This window comes from Gopherus flavomarginatus, chromosome 13, assembly GCF_025201925.1.
Source record: "Gopherus flavomarginatus isolate rGopFla2 chromosome 13, rGopFla2.mat.asm, whole genome shotgun sequence".
NCBI lineage: Eukaryota > Metazoa > Chordata > Testudines > Testudinidae > Gopherus > Gopherus flavomarginatus.
The window spans coordinates 725,040-746,424 of NC_066629.1; the positions used below are offsets into that span (position 1 = coordinate 725,040).

The window sequence follows — 21,385 nt, forward strand, 5'->3', positions numbered from 1 at the left end:
TCAGTGCTTGGCTATAGACAATGGATCGTGTGATGTGTCCGGGATGGAAGCTGGAGGCATGAAGGTAGGCATAGCGGTCGGTAGGTTTTCGATAAAGGGTGGTGTTAATGTGACCATCACTTATTTGCACCGTGGTGTCAAGAAAGTGGACCTCCCGTGTAGATTGGTCCAGGCTGAGGTTGGTGGTGGGGTGGAAGCTGTTGAAATCGTGGTGGAATTTTTCCAGTGTCTCCTTCCCATGGGTCCAGATGATGAAGATGTCATCAATGTAGCGTAGGTAGAGAAGGGGCGTGAGTGGACGAGAGCTAAGGAAGCGTTGTTCCAGGTCGACCATAAAGATATTGGCATATTGTGGGGCCATGCGGGTGCCCATAGCAGTGCCACTGATCTGGAGATATATATTGTCATGAAATTTGAAATAGTTGTGTGTAAGTATAAAGGCACAGAGCTCAGCAGCCAGTTGTGCTGTGGCATCATCAGGGATAGTGTTCCTGACAGCTTGTATTCCATCGGCCAAACTGGACAGTCTCTATGGAAAAGGATAAATGGACACAAATCAGACGTTAGGAATGGCAATATACAAAAACCTGTAGGAGAGCACTTCAACCTCCCTGGCCACACTATAGCAGACCTTAAGGTGGCCATCCTGCAGCAAAAAAACTTCAGGACCAGACTTCAAAGAGAAACTGCTGAGCTTCAGTTCATCTGCAAATTTGACACCATCAGCTCAGGATTGAACAAAGACTGTGAATGGCTTGCCAACTACAGAACCAGTTTCTCCTCTCTTGGTTTTCACACCTCAACTGCTAGAACAGGGCCTCATCCTCCCTGATTGAACTGACCTTGTTATCTCTAGCTTGCTTGCTAGCATATATTACCTGCCCCTGGAAATTTCCACTACATGCATCTGAGGAAGTGGGTATTCACCCACGAAAGCTCATGCTCCAAAACGTCTGTTAGTCTATAAGGTGCCACAGGATTCTTTGCTGCTTTTACAGATCGAGACTAACAGGGCTACCCCTCTGATACGTGGTAACAGAACTGGTTTGTAACAGGTTTGTCTTTCACATTCTTCTGTCAGGCTTGCTGGCATACTTGTCTGAGGATCTGACAGAGGCAAAGCACAGGGACTACCTGGAAGAACACAGGCAAACCAGAATCACTCCTCTCCTGCAGCAATGGGTTGGCTGGAAGCATCAAACTGGCAGCTTCACGTTTCCTTGATCGTGCTACTCTCCATGCACATGAAGGGTAAGGAGAAAAAAGTGTTCCGCAATATAATTCTAACAGGGTGGTGAGCTGAAAGATAAAAGGTAACTGTTCAATTTTATTATGAAAGGAAAAGTTTAGTGTGGAGAATCGCAGCTTAAGACTCTCCAAACCACAGTGCAGTCTGGGAAAGTACAGCATTTTAGCTGTGAGTATGGCGCTCCTCCTGCCACACACCCCAAAGGATCCTCTTGCGCACCCCACTTTGGAGACCACTGTATGAAACAGTTCAGCATTCTGTGATGCACCTACAATCCTTCAGTACTTGACATGTGGTTTGTTTGAGAGTATTTTTTTTTTTGGTGCTTTAGGAAATCTTACTCTGGCTTCCTAATAGGACATGATACAGTTAAACCAAATGGCCAGAAGAAACAGCAGTAGTACCTTTGTAGAGTCAATTTGCTCTCAAAGATTGAATGTGTGGTAGGAAGGTAATAATCAGTAGGAGAAAATTAACTTCATGAGTCTGCTCTGTGCACCGAGAACAAATAAAACTGTGGATCCCAACACCCTGAACTATGGTGAAGTTCAGCTCAAGGTCCCACCTTCTCTGATGACAACTAGCTTGGAATATGGTTCTTAACTGAGTGATTTGGACCAATCTCCAGTTTATATTGGGGAAACTGTTTATGAACTGCATAGACGCCACCTTACTTCTTAAAACTCTGTGTAGTAATTGAGTAAATCTTGCTAAGTTAAGCTGAAGCTTCAAAATTCAGTTCTGTATCTTGGTTAAAAGTACCGCGTTAAAACTGTCCAATATGGAACCTGAGTGAGGTTGTGTCTGACATTTTATTTTTCTTCAATTCTTTTAAAAGGTTGGGGATACAAATGCAAACTGTGCTTCCTGTCAAACGGAGTAAGTCAGTACCACTTGCTCTTGAATTCACCCATCTTTTCAGCCAGAGATTTGTTTTGTACCTCAGCACTCACTAACTACTTACAGATTCTTTTCCTTGCTTGGTGTTTCCACACAGTCAGTTCAGAGGATGGTTATAGTAGGAGGTAAAAGAATGAGACTTTTATTGCATGTCAGAAGCAGCATCCTTGTTCAGCATGTGTGTGGTTAGCCCCACAGGAGCTTCAGGCAGTTCAATTCACTCCCTATTTTGACAGCTAACCAGTACACTAATTTATACCGTTAGTTATTCAGTTACATAAAACACTGACTTGCTGGTTGGCCTGGTGACTTGGCAGGGTGGCATTTGCCTCAGAGGAGTTAAAATTCTTGCAAATGGTTGAGCAGCTCATTCGGCAAAATATGGAAATTTCAGCGCATCACTGAAGTCCATGAGACTTTTGGTCGTCGGGTGTCACTTTCCCATCAAATAACTCAGCACACTGTGTTGGTGTTTTCTGGTGGGATGAACTGATGCACCCACCCAACCCTCGCTGGGTACAGCTTAGGTCAGGATAAGTTATGTTGCTAGGGGTGTGAGAAAGCCACCCCCAGTGTGACATAAGTTAAATGAGTTAAGTGCCAGTGTGGACAGTGCTTCTCCTGCCAACATAGCTACCACCGCGTGCGTGGCCTGGAGTAATTAAGTCGATGGGAGAGCTCTCTCCTGTCAGCCGAGAATGTCTGCTCTAGCAACGCTACAGAGGCACAGCTGTATTGGTGCAGCTGCGTCCCCATAAGCTCTGTAGTGTAACTGTAGCCTCTGGCACCAAGGGAAGAGGCAGTGAGTGCTGGCGAACAGGGGCTTGGGGCTTGTGGAGAGATTCAGGATGGATTAATCAGAGAGCCAAATATCATAAAAGTCCCGTACATTTGTAATGTCAAGTGTATGTGTATAATCACTTGCCTGCACAGAGGACACAATTTGTGTCAACTACGGTAGCGTGTATTTAAATTCTGCATGCCTGAATTTCGCAGCTGGCTTGGGATTCATTTGAAAATATGTCCTTAAGAGAGGGGAGACGACACAACTCATGTCATGGAACTGAAAAAGAAATGTCTCAAATATAAATCTATTTCAAAAAGGCCTTGTTACTCTGCGGCGCAGTCCGAACTGATACTGAATTTTACTTCTAGCCATGAACAGCTAAAACACAATTAGTTGGAAGGCCAGTGGCACTTGTGTATTATGTCAGCGTAGTGTTTTGTAAGCTTGGCTCATCCGTGCCGTAATTATATTTTAATATGCAGATATAGACTCTGCTTTTTGGCAAAAAAATCCAGTTGCTATTTTGATTTTTGTACTTAGTATTTTCTCCTGAATCCAAGTGAGATGATCCTGGATCACTTTTTAATTGGAATAGGGAAGAGGAGCTATGATGATTTATCAGTTGTATGGGAGGGACAGCTCAGTGGTCTGAGCATTGGCCTGCTAAACCCAGGGGGGCCATTTAGGGAGCTAGGGTCTGGGGATGGGTCCTGCTTTGAGCAGGGGGTTGGACTAGATGACCTCCTGAGGTCCCTTCCAACCCTAATCTTCTATGATTCTATACTAATAATATTTTATTTAGATTTCCTGCCCGATGAGCCAGACGTCTGAAAATATTTGACTGGAACATTTTAAAAGTTCAGTCCTTATCCACAAGGAACAGTGTGATATAGTCAGAAAACATGCTTTGTGAAGGCTTGTTGAATGAGGATTTAGTTTAAAAATCTGTGTTCCGGTGAGCCACAAAGAGAACATCTATTAATGTTAATTTGTTGCATATAGGCTGGATTTAAAAATCTGATAAATATATATGTAACCCTTTTTAGAGATGTAGAAGCAGATCATAATGTAAATATAATTTATTTAAAAAAGAAAATAATATTAATCATCGCTACGGGAAAGTAGAGAATACATCAGATGCAGTGAATTCCTTGTGTAAATTGGTTTTAATTTCTGATTTTGCTAAAATTAAAAAAAAAAAGAAACAGCAGCTCTGTGACTCTGGGGAAGCCAAGTGTATTGTGCACCAAATGCAAATACTTCACAATGAGTTTTTGGTTTGGCTTTCAGGAGTTCTGAGTACTCAGAGCTCTCATGGGGTTGAGTGGGATAGAGGCCCAGCCATTCATGTGTATTCCATGGGTCTTTGACTGTACATTCCGTGGGCTTTTCTTTCTCTTTCACAATGCATTACATTGCTGGTTGTATTCAAATGTTTTTCGGATGAGGGATAGTTTGATATTTTCTGCCATGGTCCATGGAGGTGAAATTGGAATGGGAGGGCTATAATCTCCGCAAATCCAAGTTTTCTCTGGTAGATCAGTGGTTCTCAGGCATTTCACCATCAGTTGCACTTTATCAAAGCTTATGAGCTCGAACCTTTTTTCATAGTTTGCTGAAACTGTGTTCATTTGTGTCACTCAATGAATGAGGAGAACACTAAAGCTTGTACAGCCTTGGGGGGGAAGTGTATGTGTATAATCACTTGCCTGCACAGAGGACACAATTTGTGTCAACTACGGTAGCGTGTATTTAAATTCTGCATGCCTGAATTTCGCAGCTGGCTTGGGATTCATTTGAAAATATGTCCTTAAGAGAGGGGAGACGACACAAACTCATGTCATGGAACTGAAAAAGAAATGTCTCAAATATAAATCTATTTCAAAAGGCCTTGTTACTCTGCGGCGCAGTCCGAACTGATACTGAATTTTACTTCTAGCCATGAACAGCTAAAACACAATTAGTTGGAAGGCCAGTGGCACTTGTGTATTATGTCAGCGTAGTGTTTTGTAAGCTTGGCTCATCCGTGCCGTAATTATATTTAATATGCAGATATAGACTCTGCTTTTTGGCAAAAAAATCCAGTTGCTATTTTGATTTTTGTACTTAGTATTTTCTCCTGAATCCAAGTGAGATGATCCTGGATCACTTTTTAATTGGAATAGGGAAGAGGAGCTATGATGATTTATCAGTTGTATGGGAGGGACAGCTCAGTGGTCTGAGCATTGGCCTGCTAAACCCAGGGGGGCCATTTAGGGAGCTAGGGTCTGGGGATGGGTCCTGCTTTGAGCAGGGGGTTGGACTAGATGACCTCCTGAGGTCCCTTCCAACCCTAATCTTCTATGATTCTATACTAATAATATTTTTATTTAGATTTCCTGCCCGATGAGCCAGACGTCTGAAAATATTTGACTGGAACATTTTAAAAGTTCAGTCCTTATCCACAAGGAACAGTGTGATATAGTCAGAAAACATGCTTTGTGAAGGCTTGTTGAATGAGGATTTAGTTTAAAAATCTGTGTTCCGGTGAGCCACAAAGAGAACATCTATTAATGTTAATTTGTTGCATATAGGCTGGATTTAAAAATCTGATAAATATATATGTAACCCTTTTTAGAGATGTAGAAGCAGATCATAATGTAAATATAATTTATTTAAAAAAGAAAATAATATTAATCATCGCTACGGGAAAGTAGAGAATACATCAGATGCAGTGAATTCCTTGTGTAAATTGGTTTTAATTTCTGATTTTGCTAAAATTAAAAAAAAAAAGAAACAGCAGCTCTGTGACTCTGGGGAAGCCAAGTGTATTGTGCACCAAATGCAAATACTTCACAATGAGTTTTTGGTTTGGCTTTCAGGAGTTCTGAGTACTCAGAGCTCTCATGGGGTTGAGTGGGATGAGGGCCCAGGCCATTCATGTGTATTCCATGGGTCTTTGACTGTACATTCCGTGGGCTTTTCTTTCTCTTTCACATGCATTACATTGCTGGTTGTATTCAAATGTTTTTCCTGATAGGGATAGTTTGATATTTTCTGCCATGGTCCATGGAGGTGAAATTGGAATGGGAGGGCTATAATCTCCGCAAATCCAAGTTTTCTCTGTAGATCAGTGGTTCTCAGGCATTTCACCATCAGGTTGCACTTTTATCAAAGCTTATGAGCTCAGAACCTTTTTTCATAGTTTGCTGAAGACTGTGTTCATTTGTGTCACTCAATGAATGAGGAGAACACTAAAGCTTGTACAGCCTTTGTAGCTGTTATCTGGACAGGTTTCCTTGATATGGAAAAGCTAAGCTCAGTGTGCAGAGTTTATCCAGGTGTAGAGAGAGTGACCCAGTCTGAAACCCAAAAGCACCCTGTGAGTCCCATGAGGAGACTGGGCCTAATAGGGGGAAACAGCCCTATGGTTCCTGTCCCTCTAGCCTTTTACCCCTTCAGCCTCTGCCATCCCATTCTATCTTGATCACCTTCTTGCCATTAACATGCTGAAGCAGCTGCTTTCATAGAATATCAGGGTTGGAAGGGACTTCAGGAGGACATCTAGTCTAATGCCTCACTCAAAGGGGGACCAATTCCCAAATGGCCCCCTCAAGGATTGAGCTCATAACCCTAGGTTTAGTAGGGCAATGCTCAAACCACTGAGCTACCCCTTTCTGCCACCCCTTTGCTGCTTCTTTCTCCCTTTTTTTCTGCCCAGCAACTCCACACCGGTGGAGAGAGCAGAGAAGGAAAGCTAGTCTCCCTGTCCTGTCCTTAGTTGCATCACAGCTACCCAAGTGGTAAGAAATAGTCACTGCAGAGGAAACTATGCTCATTGCCTGCAGACCTGCTGGAGGCATAAGAAAAAGTGTTTGGTTGGATCTGGAGAAACAGACCAGGAATCAAAAATATGAAAATGCAAATGGTTTCTGAAGATTGTAAATAAAAAAGTAAGACAAGAGTGTTTGGTGTGTGTGTGTGGAGGGGGTTATCCAGATGATGTCTAAGCTCCACGGGTCCCATATGAGGAGAGATTAAAGAGACTCAGAGTTTGCAGCTTGGAAAAGAGGAGACTAAAGGGGGGATGTGATAGAGGTCTATAAAATCATGAGTGATGTGGAGAAAGTGGATAAGGAAAAGTTATTTACTTGTTCCCATAATACAAGAACTAGGGGTCACCAAATGAAATTAATAGGCAGCAGGTTTAAAACAAATAGAAGGAAGTTCTTCACGCAGCACACACTCAATTTGTGGAACTCCTCACCTGAGGAGGTTGTGAAGGCTAGGACCATAACAGCGTTTAAAAGAGAACTGGATAAATTCATGGAGGTTAAGTCCATTAATAGCTATTAGCCAGGATGGGTAAGGAATGATGTCCGTAGCCTCTGTTTGTCAGACGATGGGGATGGACGGCAGGAGAGAGATCACCTATATAATGTTGTTATAAGAGTTGGCTCTAGATAACACTTGAAAGAGATTAGAGGCAGGGGAGGAGGGAGAAAATTAAAAGTAAGAATGATGGTTTTAATGCTGAGCTAATTTTTTTTGCCCTTGAGACTGAAATGCTAACTCTGTGTAAGTTTTTAGTGCTGTGTGAGAGAGAGTATCCCAGTCTGAAACCCAAAAGCACCCTGTGAGTCCCATGAGGAGACTGGGCCTAATAGGGGGGAACGGTTGAGGGGGATAGCCCTGTGGTTTCTGTCCCTCTAGCCTTTTACCCCTTCAGCCTCTGCCATCCCATTCTATCCTGATCACATTCTTGCCATTAACATGCTGAGGCAGAGAATTCTTTGAACCCCCTGCCTCCCCCAAAAAAGACAGAGCCCTAAATCACCTCATGCTTGCTGGTTTGAGAAGGGATTAATAACCTCCATAAGGCTTGCAATAGTTCATCCTAAAGTGCATTCCTACTCTGTAGTTACTACATAAAACCTGGCACTTCCTTGCTTAATAGACTACACTATGTATATTTAAAGTAATAGTTCCTTGCTTTTGGTGACAAAAATAAGTTGGTTTTAAGAATTTGTTTGTTTTTTTAAATTGAAGGTAGTGGGGCTGCACAGGTACAACTGAGGGTTAAGTATGAAGCCACGTTTGCAAAGGTGTAACCAAGTACAGAATTTGTTTTACAGAATCTGGTACTGGTAATGATGCATGAAAAGCGGAGGGAGGAGGACCATTTGATTCTCAGCTAGGGTGACCAGATGTTCTGGTTTTATAGGGACAGTGCTGATTTTTGGGTCTTTTTCTTATATAGGCTCCTATTACCCTCCTCCCCCTGTCCCAATTTTTCACATTTGTTGTCTGGTCACCCTATTTTCAGCTCCCACTTGAGGTTGTGTGGATGGCTGTTAGAAAATTTATACAATTAGAAAATTAGATATGGAAACATTGAGGCGCAATAAATGTAAAACCCCACAATTACATTTTTAGAGTCACCTTTCAACTTAAAACTGCGCTTTAATCTCCAGCACAAAACAAAGAACTGTCTGAAAGTTTTGAGAGTAAGAAAAAAAAATGAGACTAGTTCAGAGTCTTGCACTTCCCCCTCCCACCTGGAAACTTACATTTCTTCTTTCTTTTGTAGCCAATGGTGAGAGTACGGTACCTGCTCCTACCCAGAAGCCAATGTGGTGTCGCTGTAATCGCCACTGTAGAGCGGACTCGGTCAACAGCACCTGCAGGTTGATGGGACAACTAGTATTTCAGATATTCTGCGGGGGAAGGTTATGCACAATAATCAACCTTTTAAAACTTGTGTGCCTCAAGTTCGGCATCTAAATCGCTTTAGGCACCTTTAGTACAATCAGTATCAAATGAAATGGGTGGTGGGTGCTCTATAAATCAGACCATTTTTATTTAGGTGCCTAAATACAGATTTTTAGGGGCTTAACTTGATGCATTCAAGGTTGAACATTTAGGCCAATACTTGTCTTAATAATTTGCATATGAAACAGAGTTGAACTACAAATAGGTTATCAAAAAGAACAAGCCATAGCTTATGGATGGATGGCACAAATTGCTCTTCCCCTGTGCATAAGGACCAGCATTAAAGAAATTGTGCTTCTCCTGCAGTAGTGTAATGCTTTGCCTCTTTGGAGGGTTAGTGGTGGTTAGCGGGTAAATAATGGCACAATCTAACCCAGGATGTATATGAGGTTAGCCTCTCTTGTAGCAACATGAGGGGAAAATGCTGCTGTCCGATTGGTGTGGTGAATCTCAACTCTGTTGTTCTCTTTTCCCCGTATGTGAGGAACTCTGAGTTCTGCTTCTGTAAGGAATGTGGAATACTGAAGATTTTGCTATTTAATGTTAAGTCCCTACAGCTTTTAGGCTTTCATCAGAGTCCAGTGGAGTATTGGGTATGCAAGAACTCTAGAACTGGGACTGAGGGCTTGTCTACATCAGAAAGTTGCAGCGCTGGTGAGGGAGTTACAGCGCTGCAACTTAGGAGGTGTACACATCTGTAGGGCACCACCAGCGCTGCAACTCCCTGTTTGCAGCGCTGGCCGTACTCCCGTTTTGTCTCGGGTGTAGAGGATCCAGCGCTGGTGATCCAGCGCTGGTAATCAAGTATAGACACTTACCAGCGCTTTTCTTGACCTCCGTGGAATAAGCAGGTATCCCAGCATACCTGAGGAAGCCTCTGGTAATCAAGCTGGTCTCCTTCCCCGGCTTGCTCTCGCGTTCCCCGAACCCCGAGCAAGCAGGTCTCCTTCCCTGAGGTTTGCAGGGTGGTTCGGGGACCGCGAGAGCAAACCGGGAAAGGAGACCAGCTTCGCCGCGGTTTGCTCTCGCGTTCCCCGAACCCCCGAGCAAGCAGGTCTCCTTCCCTGCGGTTTGCAGGGTGGTTCGGGGAACGCGAGAGCAAACCGCGGCGAAGCTGGTCTCCTTTCCTGGTTTGCTCTCGCGTTCCCCGAACCCCCCTTGAAGCCGCCCAACAGCGCTGCAGTGTGGCCACATCTAACACCACTTGCAGCGCTGGTTGCTGTAAGTGTGGCCACTCTGCAGCGCTGGCCCTATACTGCTGTACTAATACAGCTGTAACAACCAGCGCTGCAAAATTTTAGATGTAGACATGGCCACAGATATATTACTGTGACCGGACATTCCAGCTGGGTATGCAGTTCAATCTGTGGAGGTTACAGGGAGTCTGATATTTTAATACTACTGGACTACTTTTCAAGGCAAAGTGTTATAAAAGAACAGGATGAAAGGAATCTCCAAGATTGTTCAAGATATTGATAGAGATTTGGAGGGTTTTAAAAAAAAACAAACCAGTTGCTTCTCAGTTCAACGCTATCCTGCACAGCCTGCAATTTCAATACTTGTCAGATTTAAAAGTGCCAAACTTTGATAAAAGCCTTGGATAGTATTTTTCTGTCCCACTTTCCACTCCTCTTCCAAGTCCTAGCGCTCTGTCTAGGAGCAGCAGTTAACCGCTATTGCGTGGTCTTTTGTTTTTAAGGTTTAAAACTCCACACATGACTATGAGTTTGCAGGTTCTCTGCTGTGGGAATCAGTCATTTCCTGGTCATGTCTAAGGAGAGCCACTGTTTTTACACATACCAGCTTTCACAGCAGAGTACTTGTGAAGCAGTAACTAAAAAGTTGCAGCTGATTAGAAAATAAGAAAACACAAAGGTATCCGCTTCGGAAACATTCAGTTAGCTGGTGGAAGCATCCCCAGGAGCTAGAAGCAGAACCTGCCACCAAGCTAACACCTCATTAGCAGTGTAATGTGAAGTTTCTGAGGGTTTGTCTATACTTAAAGCACTACAGTGGCAGCAGATGTGCCACTGTTGCATCTCACAGTAGGCACTACCTAGGTCCTCCTGTCACTATAGGTAACCAACTTCCCTGAGAGACAGCAGCTAGATCAACAGGAGATTTCTTCCATCGACCTAGTGCTATCTATGCGGGGACTTGGGTTGGCTTAACAACACAGCTCAGAGGTGTGAATTTATTACACTCCTGAGCAACATAGTTAAACTGGTGTAATTTTCTAGTGTAGACCAGCCTACGGCGATAGCTACATTTAAAGTGCTGCAGTTGCAGTGCTGCAGTCTAGACTGTCACTACAGCAATAGGAAGTGAGGTTCTCCTGGCCCTGTAGTTAATCTACCTCATCTCCGAGAGGTGATTGCTAAGTCGATGGACGAATCGTTCCTTCTGTTGACCTAGTACTGTCTCCACCAGGGGTTAGGTCATCAGAACTACGTCTCTCAGGATGTGATATTTTCACACCTCGGAGAGACACAGCTGTGCCGATGGACCGTTTTCAGTGTAGTCAGGAGCACAAGTCCCACAGAGAAACATCAGGATTTATTCAGAGTCCTTCGATGTCATACTTTTAAAACATCCCTTTAGTTTTACATCATAACCTCTAGCTGTTTTCAGCTATGTATACTTAAAGCTAACCACTTACAAACAGTTAAAAAAAAAGTGAAATACCAGAATACGATGTCATGTCAGCCTGAACGAGAGGGGAAATTAATGTTAAATTTATGTTCTGTTAACCCGAGTCTCCCGTTGTTAAACACCTGTCGCAAAATCATCCTTATTGGAGTCACACCTCTCTGGAGCTTTATTTCCAGTTTTAATTAAGGTGTCAGATGTTTAGTTTAAACCGGAGTTTACCTCACAAAACCTTATTCTCCCTCCAGCCCAGCACAACCCTTCGACCCCTGAAATGCTTTCATTTTCCCCCACCAGTTGCCCTTTCCTATGTCATCTGAACACAGTACTCTTTGTTCATTTCACACTGAGCAGCGGCATAAAAGAAGAAATTGCTAAGCCAGTAGCTGGAAAATGGAAGTTTGTACCATACTTCTTATACTATATTTCTTTGTAAAGATACCCTATGATTTATCAGCAATAAAGTAAAGATATAATTCAAAGGGGCCTCTTACCAAATATAATATACAAGGACTCTTTTCAAGGATAACGATTTAATATTTGTACACCTCCCATCATTGTAGAATCTATGTCTGAGCTCCAGGTGACCCCGATTTTCCTTATATTTGCAGAGTCCAGTTACTTTTTAATATTTTTTTTCTTTCTAAAATTTTCCGAACATAATTCAGAATTAAGGCAGAGAGATGCAAAGGGACCTCTGTATTGCGAAGGGTGCCCAGCTGCTGAAGGTGGGAAGGAGTGAGTGAGCGATATTAGAGAGACGAGGTGGGTGAGGTAAAATCTCCTACTGGACCAACTGCCATTGGTGAAAGAGAGAGGCTTTCAAGCTGCACAGAGCTTTTCTTCAGCTCTGGATGGAAGGATACCAGGATGAAGGGGATAGCACTGAGAGAGATTGTGAGGTCACCAGTCAGCTGACTGTATTGTAGTCAGTTCTCAAGAGACTTGGCGGAGCCTACCCTGCTAAACTGGAACTCCTTTTACTTTGGGATCCTCACACCATAGAACCTTTAACCATTTTCACCCTTCACTGTAGTCTGAATTGCTGTTTGCACATTGCAGTGCCTTAAAACAAGCATGAACTTTCATTCTGCTTCTCTATAAACAATGTTTCTCCTTGTAGCGGGGTGGACCTCCGCTCCTGCCCTGAAAGGTTAGAAACAGCCCTGGGAGGGGGCTGTGGCTGGAGAAAGCAGTTTTTAGGCTGGGCTGATTGAGGGAAGTGGCTGCAGCTGGAGCCATTCCCCAAACAGACTCAGCTGGCCATATAAAGGCAGAGAAGCCAGGGGCAGAAGAAACAGTCTTCCTCTGCTTGTAGAGGGAGAAGAGCCTGGTTGCAGGGAGCTAGAGACAAAAATACCTAAGTGGAGCAGGTCTGGGGAAAGGCAGAAAGTCCAAACCCTAATTGCCAGTGATGAGTAGGCTGATACTGCTTGTCGACCACAATGAAAACCCAAGAGTAATGAGGGGCTACGTCAAGTCTCATCTCCCTGTAATTTGGAAGTCGAACAGAAAGGCCTGGATGACATGCAGTATTTTCCATGAGTGGTTTGTAGACCATGCTGTCCCTGAATTTAAGGCTTATTGTCAGAAGGAAAATTTGGCCTTAAAGATTCTCCTTCTGCTGGATAACACAAGTGTCCATGAACTGGACTATGAAGCCCTCTGCCCAAAGGTCAATGTCCTATTTTTGCCGCACAACACCTCATTGTTTCTGCAGCCTATGGACCAGGGTGTGCTGGCCACTTTCAAGGCTTATTACCTACGGAGGACATTCTCCATGCTGATTAAGGAGACGGCAGGTGAAGGAAAGCCCAGTGTAGAGGAGCTCTGGAAGTCCTACAACATCATGAACGGCGTGGAAAACACTGATCCGTCAGGGGAAGAAGTCACTTCGCAATGTATGAATGGTGTTTTGCGCTGTGCAGTGCTAGATGCTGTCCACAGCTTCATAGAATTTGATGCCATTTCTGCTTTCGAGCAAGGAATTGTCAAGTTGGGGAAGGATATTGACTTTGAGGAGGTGGAGGAAGATGATGTACAGGAGTTGTTGGAGTTTCACGCTGAGCAACTGACAAATGAGGAACTGATTGAGCTGGACCAACAACGGATATCTGAAGAAAGCAAGGACGATGATGAGGGTGACATAGGGCAGGAAGCCAGGAGTCTAATGACAAAGTATCTCTCCCATTTCTTTAGATTGCTGGGTGAGATGACGGAAATCATACAGAGGGGTGATCCTTTTCATTTTACGGTCTGCCAAAGTCTCCAGGGCTCTGTGATGCAGTGGCCTGCTACAGGGAGATCTATCATTCAAAGGGTCATGAAGGAGAGCAGACATCGACAAAATCCTTTTTTAAGACTTCTGCAACCGAAAAGCCAGCCCAAGAAAACCCAGCCGCCACCCCTAGCTAAGTTTAGCAAAATTGGCATTGTTGTATCCTGTATCACTGTACTGTATTTACTGTGTTAAAATGTTCTGTGTGTTTGAACAGTGTTAGTGGGATTCTACATTCTTTTGTTCAATGTTTTTGTGTGTAAAATGTGTGCTGTATAAGCCATCAGTGTAAAAAGGTAACACTGTTCAGGTGAAAAGAGCGTTGTCATAGGCGAGCGTGGTGAAGTTGTGAACACATCCAGCTCTTATTCCATTATTTCTTATGGGGAAAAATTCACCGGTATACGTCGTTTCGGTGTCCACCGTCCTTTTCAAGAACACAACCCCAGTGTATATAGGGGACCCCCATATTCATCATTCTGTCTTATACACGCATACTTACATGTAATATGCAGTGAACTACAGCATAATAGATGTGCTGCATGCTTGTTCAGATTGTTTTTAATGATGGAAAGGTTTTAGTTTCTGACACGGCTGAACAGTGCAGCTGGAGTGTGCTATGCACTCCTCTGTATGTAGAGTGTGTTATAGTCACCCTTTGAGGATCTGTTCCCCACCAGCACAACAGAGCTCTTCCAGGGGTTCTAGGAGACACTCTCTCTTCTATTCTCTTGCCCAGATCTCTGGGTGGCTTTCCAAGGGGTGAAGGTAACTTTTACACTGAAAATTCTCCCTCTCAAATCTCATTTTTCCTATATAAAACGTTCCCCTTTTAATTTCGTTCCACATTCTTCATTCATTGTATCATGGGCTGAAGATTGAGCGACATTCTTCTATTTCTGTCTCCGAAAAGAATCATTTCCTCTATTCCCTCAAAGTTTTTGAGCTCTCTCCCCCTCTGCTTTCCATGATCTAACTTGCTTTGTCATTTTACATCAGAAGTAAAATTTTCACAAGCACTTAAGTGACTTAGGAGCCTATGTCCCATTTTCAAAACTGATTTATGAGTCCATGTCGTGTTGAAAGTCAGTGGAACGCCAAAACTTCCTGAGTCTTCTCTTTCCCTCCTTAATAGCACCTCTTCTAATGATATGATTCTTTTCTTTCTCCTCCTTGTGTATATTGACTTTATTAGAGAACATCAATTGTTGACGTCTTTTCTTTTTCAGTTGATTGCAGTTCACTGTTTCGTTACTGTGTCCCTGAGTTACATTTACTCATTGCTTTGAATCTAAGGCACCATGTAAACAAATAAAATGTAGTATAATATAATATTGTACGCTCATGGATTCTTTTCAGTCTCTTTTCTTGGCAATCCTGTCATTCCTATCCTGAGACTGAGTAATGAAGTCATGGGAGTTGTTATCCAAAAGGGTTGTTGTCTTCCTTACTTTACTCATGCACCACATCTAAGTAGTATAAAAGTAAATTGTGTGCTTTTGTGAGAAAGTGATCTGTAGTGTGCAACTGGTTACTGTTCAGATCCAGAAGTTAGTAACTTGTCCTGTTGTTGAAAATAACTGTGAAACAAGCTTACTCTGACTAGATTTCACACAGTTAATTTAAAAACGTGCCACGGCAAATGTTTGGTGTTTTCCTATCCGGCGTCCTTCTGTGCCACAGCTAATATTTCCAAATTGTGTTTATGCCTTCAGTGTGTAACAGGATGTTCCTCTTTCCCTACAACGTCTTTATTGGCATTCGTGGTTTTGTTTGTTTGTTTTGTTGGGTTTTCCTTTCTTTCAAGTAAAAAAAATAATGATTTGAAATTCCAATTTATATAAGTCTTGTAAAACCATTTAGTTACTTCTTCTGTCTGTTTCTCTTTTATTGTCCTTGTTCATTTGTTCTTTTGTTATGAAAATATCTAATAAACATAAATATTCAAAAGAAAATAAGAGGTTAATAAAACATTATATTGCTCTAGGACTTGATTGTTTGAGGATAAGGGGCTCTTTCTTTTTTATTATTTGTTTTATTTCTTATGATCAGGACAATTTTCATTCGTGTTGATAGGGTGTTGAGTCCCCAGAAAGTGATGAGAAATGAGCAAAGAAGATTTTCACTCGGATGCAGGCGCTCTTTTTGTTTCCCTGATAACATTCATGCATTTGACCTTCATTAGGGAAGGACATTTGTCACCAGCACCATCTCGCCATCTGTTAGTATACTTGTCCTCTGTTGTACATGTTCTTGTAAACGGAAGTATAATGGATCACTTTAGGCTTATAACCCAGGTAAGCAGTTATGAAGGATATTGATAAGTCAAGAATTTGGATGCAACAGTGTTGCAGTTTGCAATATGGTTAAAGTAAGGAGGACTACTATCACTCTTAATAGTGTTTCATGGTCATTAGCTCAGTGACGGTGGCCTCTTCAGGTCTGCTTCTGTACAGTGTGTGCACGCACAAGTGGGCCTGCTTTAGCATTGATGCTTTTCCTAAGATAGGCTTTGCATCACTGGAGACCCATCGATTAGGAGAGACCAATGGTTCCCAACCTGTTTACCACTGTGGGCTGCATATGCAACTCTCCATGCGTTATGTGGGCCATATCCACACAATATATTACTCTACCTCTATGGCCCTGAGGATATCACACGGGCCGCAGCTGTGCGCTGATTGAGCGCAAGCGGCCTGCAGGCCATGGATTGAGAGCCACTGGGATAGACATTTGTACAGAGAGGACGGGCCTTGGGTGAAGATTTTTAATTATAGGGGTTACGGGTTTGTGTGACAATGTCAGCTTTGTGGCCTGGCTTCTTTATGAAGAAAAGTGATCAGTTTGTGATTGCCGTCTGTCTTAGTTAAAATTAAATCCAGCAGTGTATGCGTGCCAGGAGCCTACGATAAGCATTTGTTTGTTTTGTACGTTGAAATAACACTGCGTAAATAAATAAGATTTTAAACGTGATAATAGTTTAGTCATATGCATTTTGTTACATTGCTGTTCAAAGTGTGTTGATTTATCAACAGTTTGTTTGTGGGGCACAGCATGTCCAATAGCAAATCTCTCATTTAAAAAAAAAAATAACTCTGCTTTGCTCTTTCCAATCTTCAGGACTGATGGCTACTGTTTCACCACAGTAGAAGATGAAGAATCTGGAGGACATACAATTGCCTCAGGATGCCTACGCTTCGAAGGCTTAGACATCCAATGCCGGGTAAGAAAACAGTTATGATCAAGGTTTGGTCTGGCTATTATGATAGTTTTCATCCAGCAACAGTGTGGTCAGGATGAATGCACACATCTGCAGCTTTGAATTTTGGTCATGTGGGGAATGTGCTCTCTGCACAGAATGCTGAGGAAATGGAGTCTGCTCCCCAAAACTCTTGCTACTTCTTCAGGCACACAGTATTGCTAGTTCACTAATGTTAGCCCCTGCTCTTCTGGTGAAACTACCACTCTGGTAATTCCATTCTGAATCTCTAAATTCCCCCTGCAGCTTGAATTAGGTAAGACATTCTTCCCTTCCTTTCCCAAACTGCTGTGTGCTGCGTAGCAATAAAAAGTTGCTGTTTTCACATGCGGAGTTGTTGCGTATCACTGATGTGTAACGTAAGTCCTGTAGGTGTAGACAGTCCAGTTGGTACATTTGGGGATCCACCTTTATGAAGGTTTTCTTGTTCCAGGGAGAATAATGTGTGTCCATTTCAGGTACTGCCACCAGCTTCTCACCCTATGTAGCAATTCTCTTTTGGGCTTCCATGTTTAACACAGAGAAACCACTCGGGGTTAAGTCCCCAGCTGTTCCGTGCAGACCTCAGCATGACAGTGGAGGCAGAACAGCCGGTGGAATGAAGATGACTCTGAGTACCTCTACACTGCAAAATAAAACAATAAAAGACCACGCCCATGGCAGCGATCCTCAGAGCCTGGGTCAACTGACTTGGGCTCTTGCTACCGGGTGTTGAATAAGGGTACAGGGTAAGAATAGCAGTGTAGACACTCCTGCTCAGGCTGGAGTCCAGGCTTTGACACTCTACCCCTTGCTGGGTTTCAGAGCATAGGCTTCAGCCCAAGCAGAAACATCTGCAGTGCTCTAGTGTGAGCCCAAGTCAGTCGACCTGGGCTCTGAGACTGGGCTGCCGCATTTTCTTTGTTTGTTTGTTTTCAGTCTAGATGTATCCTTAAGTAATCTTTCAGCTCCCACACCTATATCTGGGCCTGTCCAGGGGGACAACCAGCTATTGGTTCAAGTTAGAGCAGGCTAAGGGTTGCTCTTATTTGCACCTGCTTGTAATAAACTCCTAGGAGCCATTATTCCAGTAAATATCTCCAAAGTATAGTGCACTGTGTTCTGTCACCTCCTGCTCCCTCTTCATGCCCTTCACAAATCTATTTCGCTGGGGGGAATAGATGACAGAGTTGACTATGTTGGCTTTAAGCTGTCTGAGGATGCCCCTACATGAAGGGAATCATGCACTAAAGCCAAGATTTTCAAAAATAGGAGTCTAAAATGAGGCTTCTAACTGCTTACTAAATAAGTAGCCAGATTTTCCAAAATGCTGAACATCCTAAAGTCTCTGAATTCACACCTGACGTTAGGCATCTGTTTCTGGAAATCTTGGCCTTGGGGCAAAATTCTGTCTGCTTTGCTCTGGGAGGTGTGATGCTGCATCCCATGTCAGGTCTGTCTCCTTCTCCAGTTCCAAAACAACAGTGTCTGTTTAAAAGAACTAAGTTGCTCACACAGTTCTCTGTGACTTTCTCTGTTGCAGGATATGCTCATAATACATGAGAGAAGAACTCTTTCTATTGCGTGCTGCAGAGACAAAGATTTCTGCAATGAAAACCTTCACCCAGCGCTGCCACCTCTGAGAAATAGCGGTAAGAGGAAGAAGAAAATATAGCCTTAAATCAGTAGGTCCATGTGCTTCTCCTAGAAAAGAAAAGAGAATTAGACGACCTGCATGGAAAAACAACTTTTTTTTGTATCGTGTAGCTGTTCTGGTAATATTCAGAAAAAGTATCGTCTTGGTTGTTGCTGGTGTTTACCTCTGTTTGGATTCCCATCATGCCTACAGGCATCAGTCAAGGATCAGAGACCCATTACCCTAGGCACTGGGCGTAGTAAAAGAATGGTTCCTGCTCCAAAGAGCTCACAGTCTAGCTTGGGCTGGGGCAGGGACTATCTCTTACTTTGTACAGTGCTTAGCGGGCCAGCGGAGGTGACTTACCGAGGCCTCTGGGTACTCATGCCATACAAATATAGAATAACAATCATGAATGGTGTCACGGAGTATGTGGGGAGACCAGGCCCCGCACCCCCCACTTCCTGCGATTCACCAGGACTCTCAGCGAGCCAGTAACACAGAAGGTTTATTTAGACAACAGGAACGCAGTCCAAAACAGGTCTTGCTGGTACAGACAACAGGACCCCTTTAGTTAGGTCCATCTGAGGCCCCAGAGAGATCACAGCCCCGGTAGGAAGCCCAAGCCCCGTCGGGCGCCTCTCTCCATTCCCCAGCCAGCTCCAAACTGAAACTCCCTCCAGCCTCTCACTCAGCCTCTCCCCAGCTCCTCCCTCAGCCTTTGTGTCCTTTGTCCAGGTTCCTGGGAAGAGGTGTCACCTGGCCTCCAACCCCCCTCCTGGGTTCTCATGTTACATGTTCAGGTGTCCTCCCTTCCCCAATGCAGCCAGTCCCAGCAAAACTCCCTTGCAACATTCCCAGGTCAATACTCCTCACTCAGCATTCCCATAATACAGCAAGAACATTCACTCTTCGTCACAAATGCCCTCTGTCATCTCAAAAGATTGTAGTTTGTAGCTACACAACAGTTTCTGAATGATGCTTGGGACCAGATCCTCAGCTGCTATAAATCAGTGTAGTGCCACTGAAGCCAATGGAACTAATGACGATTTATAGCCGCTGATAATCTGGCCCTCTGAGAATAAGGTCTAGGCGTCACCATGACCTCTGTGTTTCAGAGCTATAGAACAAACAATACAGTAACACTCTGCACAAAAGCATGTCCAGTTTGGGTTAGAAGTTGTACAATATTTGTTTTTTTTAAATACAGCAGTTCCTGGGTAAGCACGACATTTATAGACATTGGCATAGCCTCCATGGTGTCCTATATAGGGGCCCGCCGACCCTCCACCTTCTTACCGCCGGTGACAGCTAGCTGGAACTTCGCTTGCTCTTGCAGCAAGCCTAGCAGTGTCTCGTTTAAGTGTATATAGTTGTTTCCTCTCTCATAGTTTAGAGTTAGTGTTAGTTCTAGATAGTTAATAGTTGTTGGGGACTTCCCCCCTGTAAGGAGGCGCCCTGGCTCCCTGCCGTGCCTGAGGGGGACGAGCCAGAGCAGGTGCCTCAGTGGGCGGAGTCAGCACGGCCTTGTCCCCGCTCCCCGGAAGTCAAGGGGTGGGACAGGAAGTATAAAAGCCCGGCCCCAGCACTCAGTTGGGCGCAGGCTGCCGGAGAGGACAGACGCTGGTGCCCAAGCTCCCGCCGGGCCGGACCTGCCTCGCACCCACTACCCCAAGGAGCGCTGGTCTGACCTGTCCCGCGCCCATTACCCGGAGGAGCGCTGCCCGGACCTGCCTCGCGCCCACTACCCAGAGGAACGCTGGCCGGACCTGCCCCGCTCCCACTACCCAGAGGAGCGTTGGCTGGACTTGCCTCAGACCCGGTACCCGGAGGAACGTCGGCCTGACCTGCCGTGTGCCCAATACCCCGAGGAGTGGCCTGAGCTTCCCCACGACCGGTACCCGGAGGAACCTATGGTCTGGGACCCACCAGACGACACCTACAAGAACCAGGTACCCAGAGAGGGGGAGGTTGGAAGTAGCCCGGGGATAGCCGACCCTGGTTCGGCTCCTGAAGAGCCCGAACCCATGTCAGTGCGTTGTGGCCAGGATCCCCACTGACTGCAGCGGGTCTTGACCGCTGCTAGGGCCCCGGGCTGGAACGCAGTGGAGTGGGAGGGCCTGCGTTCCCCCTGCCACCTGTAACCGGGTGGCAGACTCTCCCTCTTCCCGCCTATTGCCACTGCCCTGCCCTGACCCAAAGGGCCAGAGCGACTTAGACTTGTGTTTGGTGCCCCGCCCGGACCAAGGGCTGGGCCCTTTGACTTTGCCACTGCGCTGCCCTGACCCAAAGGGCCAGAGCTAATTAGACTTGTGTTTGGTGCCCCGCCCAAACCAAGGGCTGGGCCCCGTTGACTTTGCCATTGCTCTGTCCTGATCCAGAGGCCAGAACTAAACTAGATTTGTATTTGGTGCCCCGCCCGGACCAAGGGCTGGGCCCTTTGACTTTGCCACTGCGCTGCCCTGACCCAGAGGGCCAGAGTGAACTAGACTTGTGTTTGGTGCCCCGCCCGAGCCAAGGGCCCGGGCTGATACTGTGTTTGCTCAGCCCCTCCTAGGGGCCTGAGCCTGAACTATTGCTGCCCAGCCTGTCCAAGGGCCTGGGCTGATACTGTGTTTGCTCAGCCCCGCTAGAGGCCTGAGCCTGAACTATTGCTGCCCGCCCTGTCCAAGGGCCGGAGCTTATTGACTTTGAGAGCCCCAACCCCGGCTAGAGGGCCGGGCTCTACCCTGTTTACAGACCGTATACCCCGCTCAACACCTGCCGAGGAGCTAAGCTGATCCGGACTGCAGTGCGTAAGGAGGCGCCCTGGCTCCCCGCCGCGCCTGAGGGGGACGAGCCTCGACACAACCGGTTTACACCCCCCCAACATATTCGTCGCCCCACTAGGGCATGCC

The 21,385-nt window shown here is 44.9% G+C and overlaps 1 protein-coding gene across 2 annotated transcripts in view; it reads left to right on the forward strand.

Annotated features, from left to right (window-relative positions):
- Positions 1 to 1,178: 1,178 nt before the first annotated feature.
- The window catches only part of LOC127033793 (bone morphogenetic protein receptor type-1B-like), a 33,922-nt gene continuing 13,715 nt past the window's right edge, over positions 1,179 to 21,385 (forward strand). Inside the window, exons 1-6 of one of the 2 annotated variants that reach the window (XM_050921980.1) lie at positions 1,179 to 1,251; positions 2,309 to 2,329; positions 2,808 to 2,849; positions 8,506 to 8,602; positions 16,735 to 16,837; positions 18,396 to 18,504. In XM_050921980.1, coding sequence (XP_050777937.1) covers positions 1,179 to 1,251; positions 2,309 to 2,329; positions 2,808 to 2,849; positions 8,506 to 8,602; positions 16,735 to 16,837; positions 18,396 to 18,504 — 445 coding nt within the window. The remainder of the gene's footprint in view (positions 1,252 to 2,308; positions 2,330 to 2,807; positions 2,850 to 8,505; positions 8,603 to 16,734; positions 16,838 to 18,395; positions 18,505 to 21,385) is intronic. The other variant, XM_050921981.1, reaches the window with a different exon arrangement.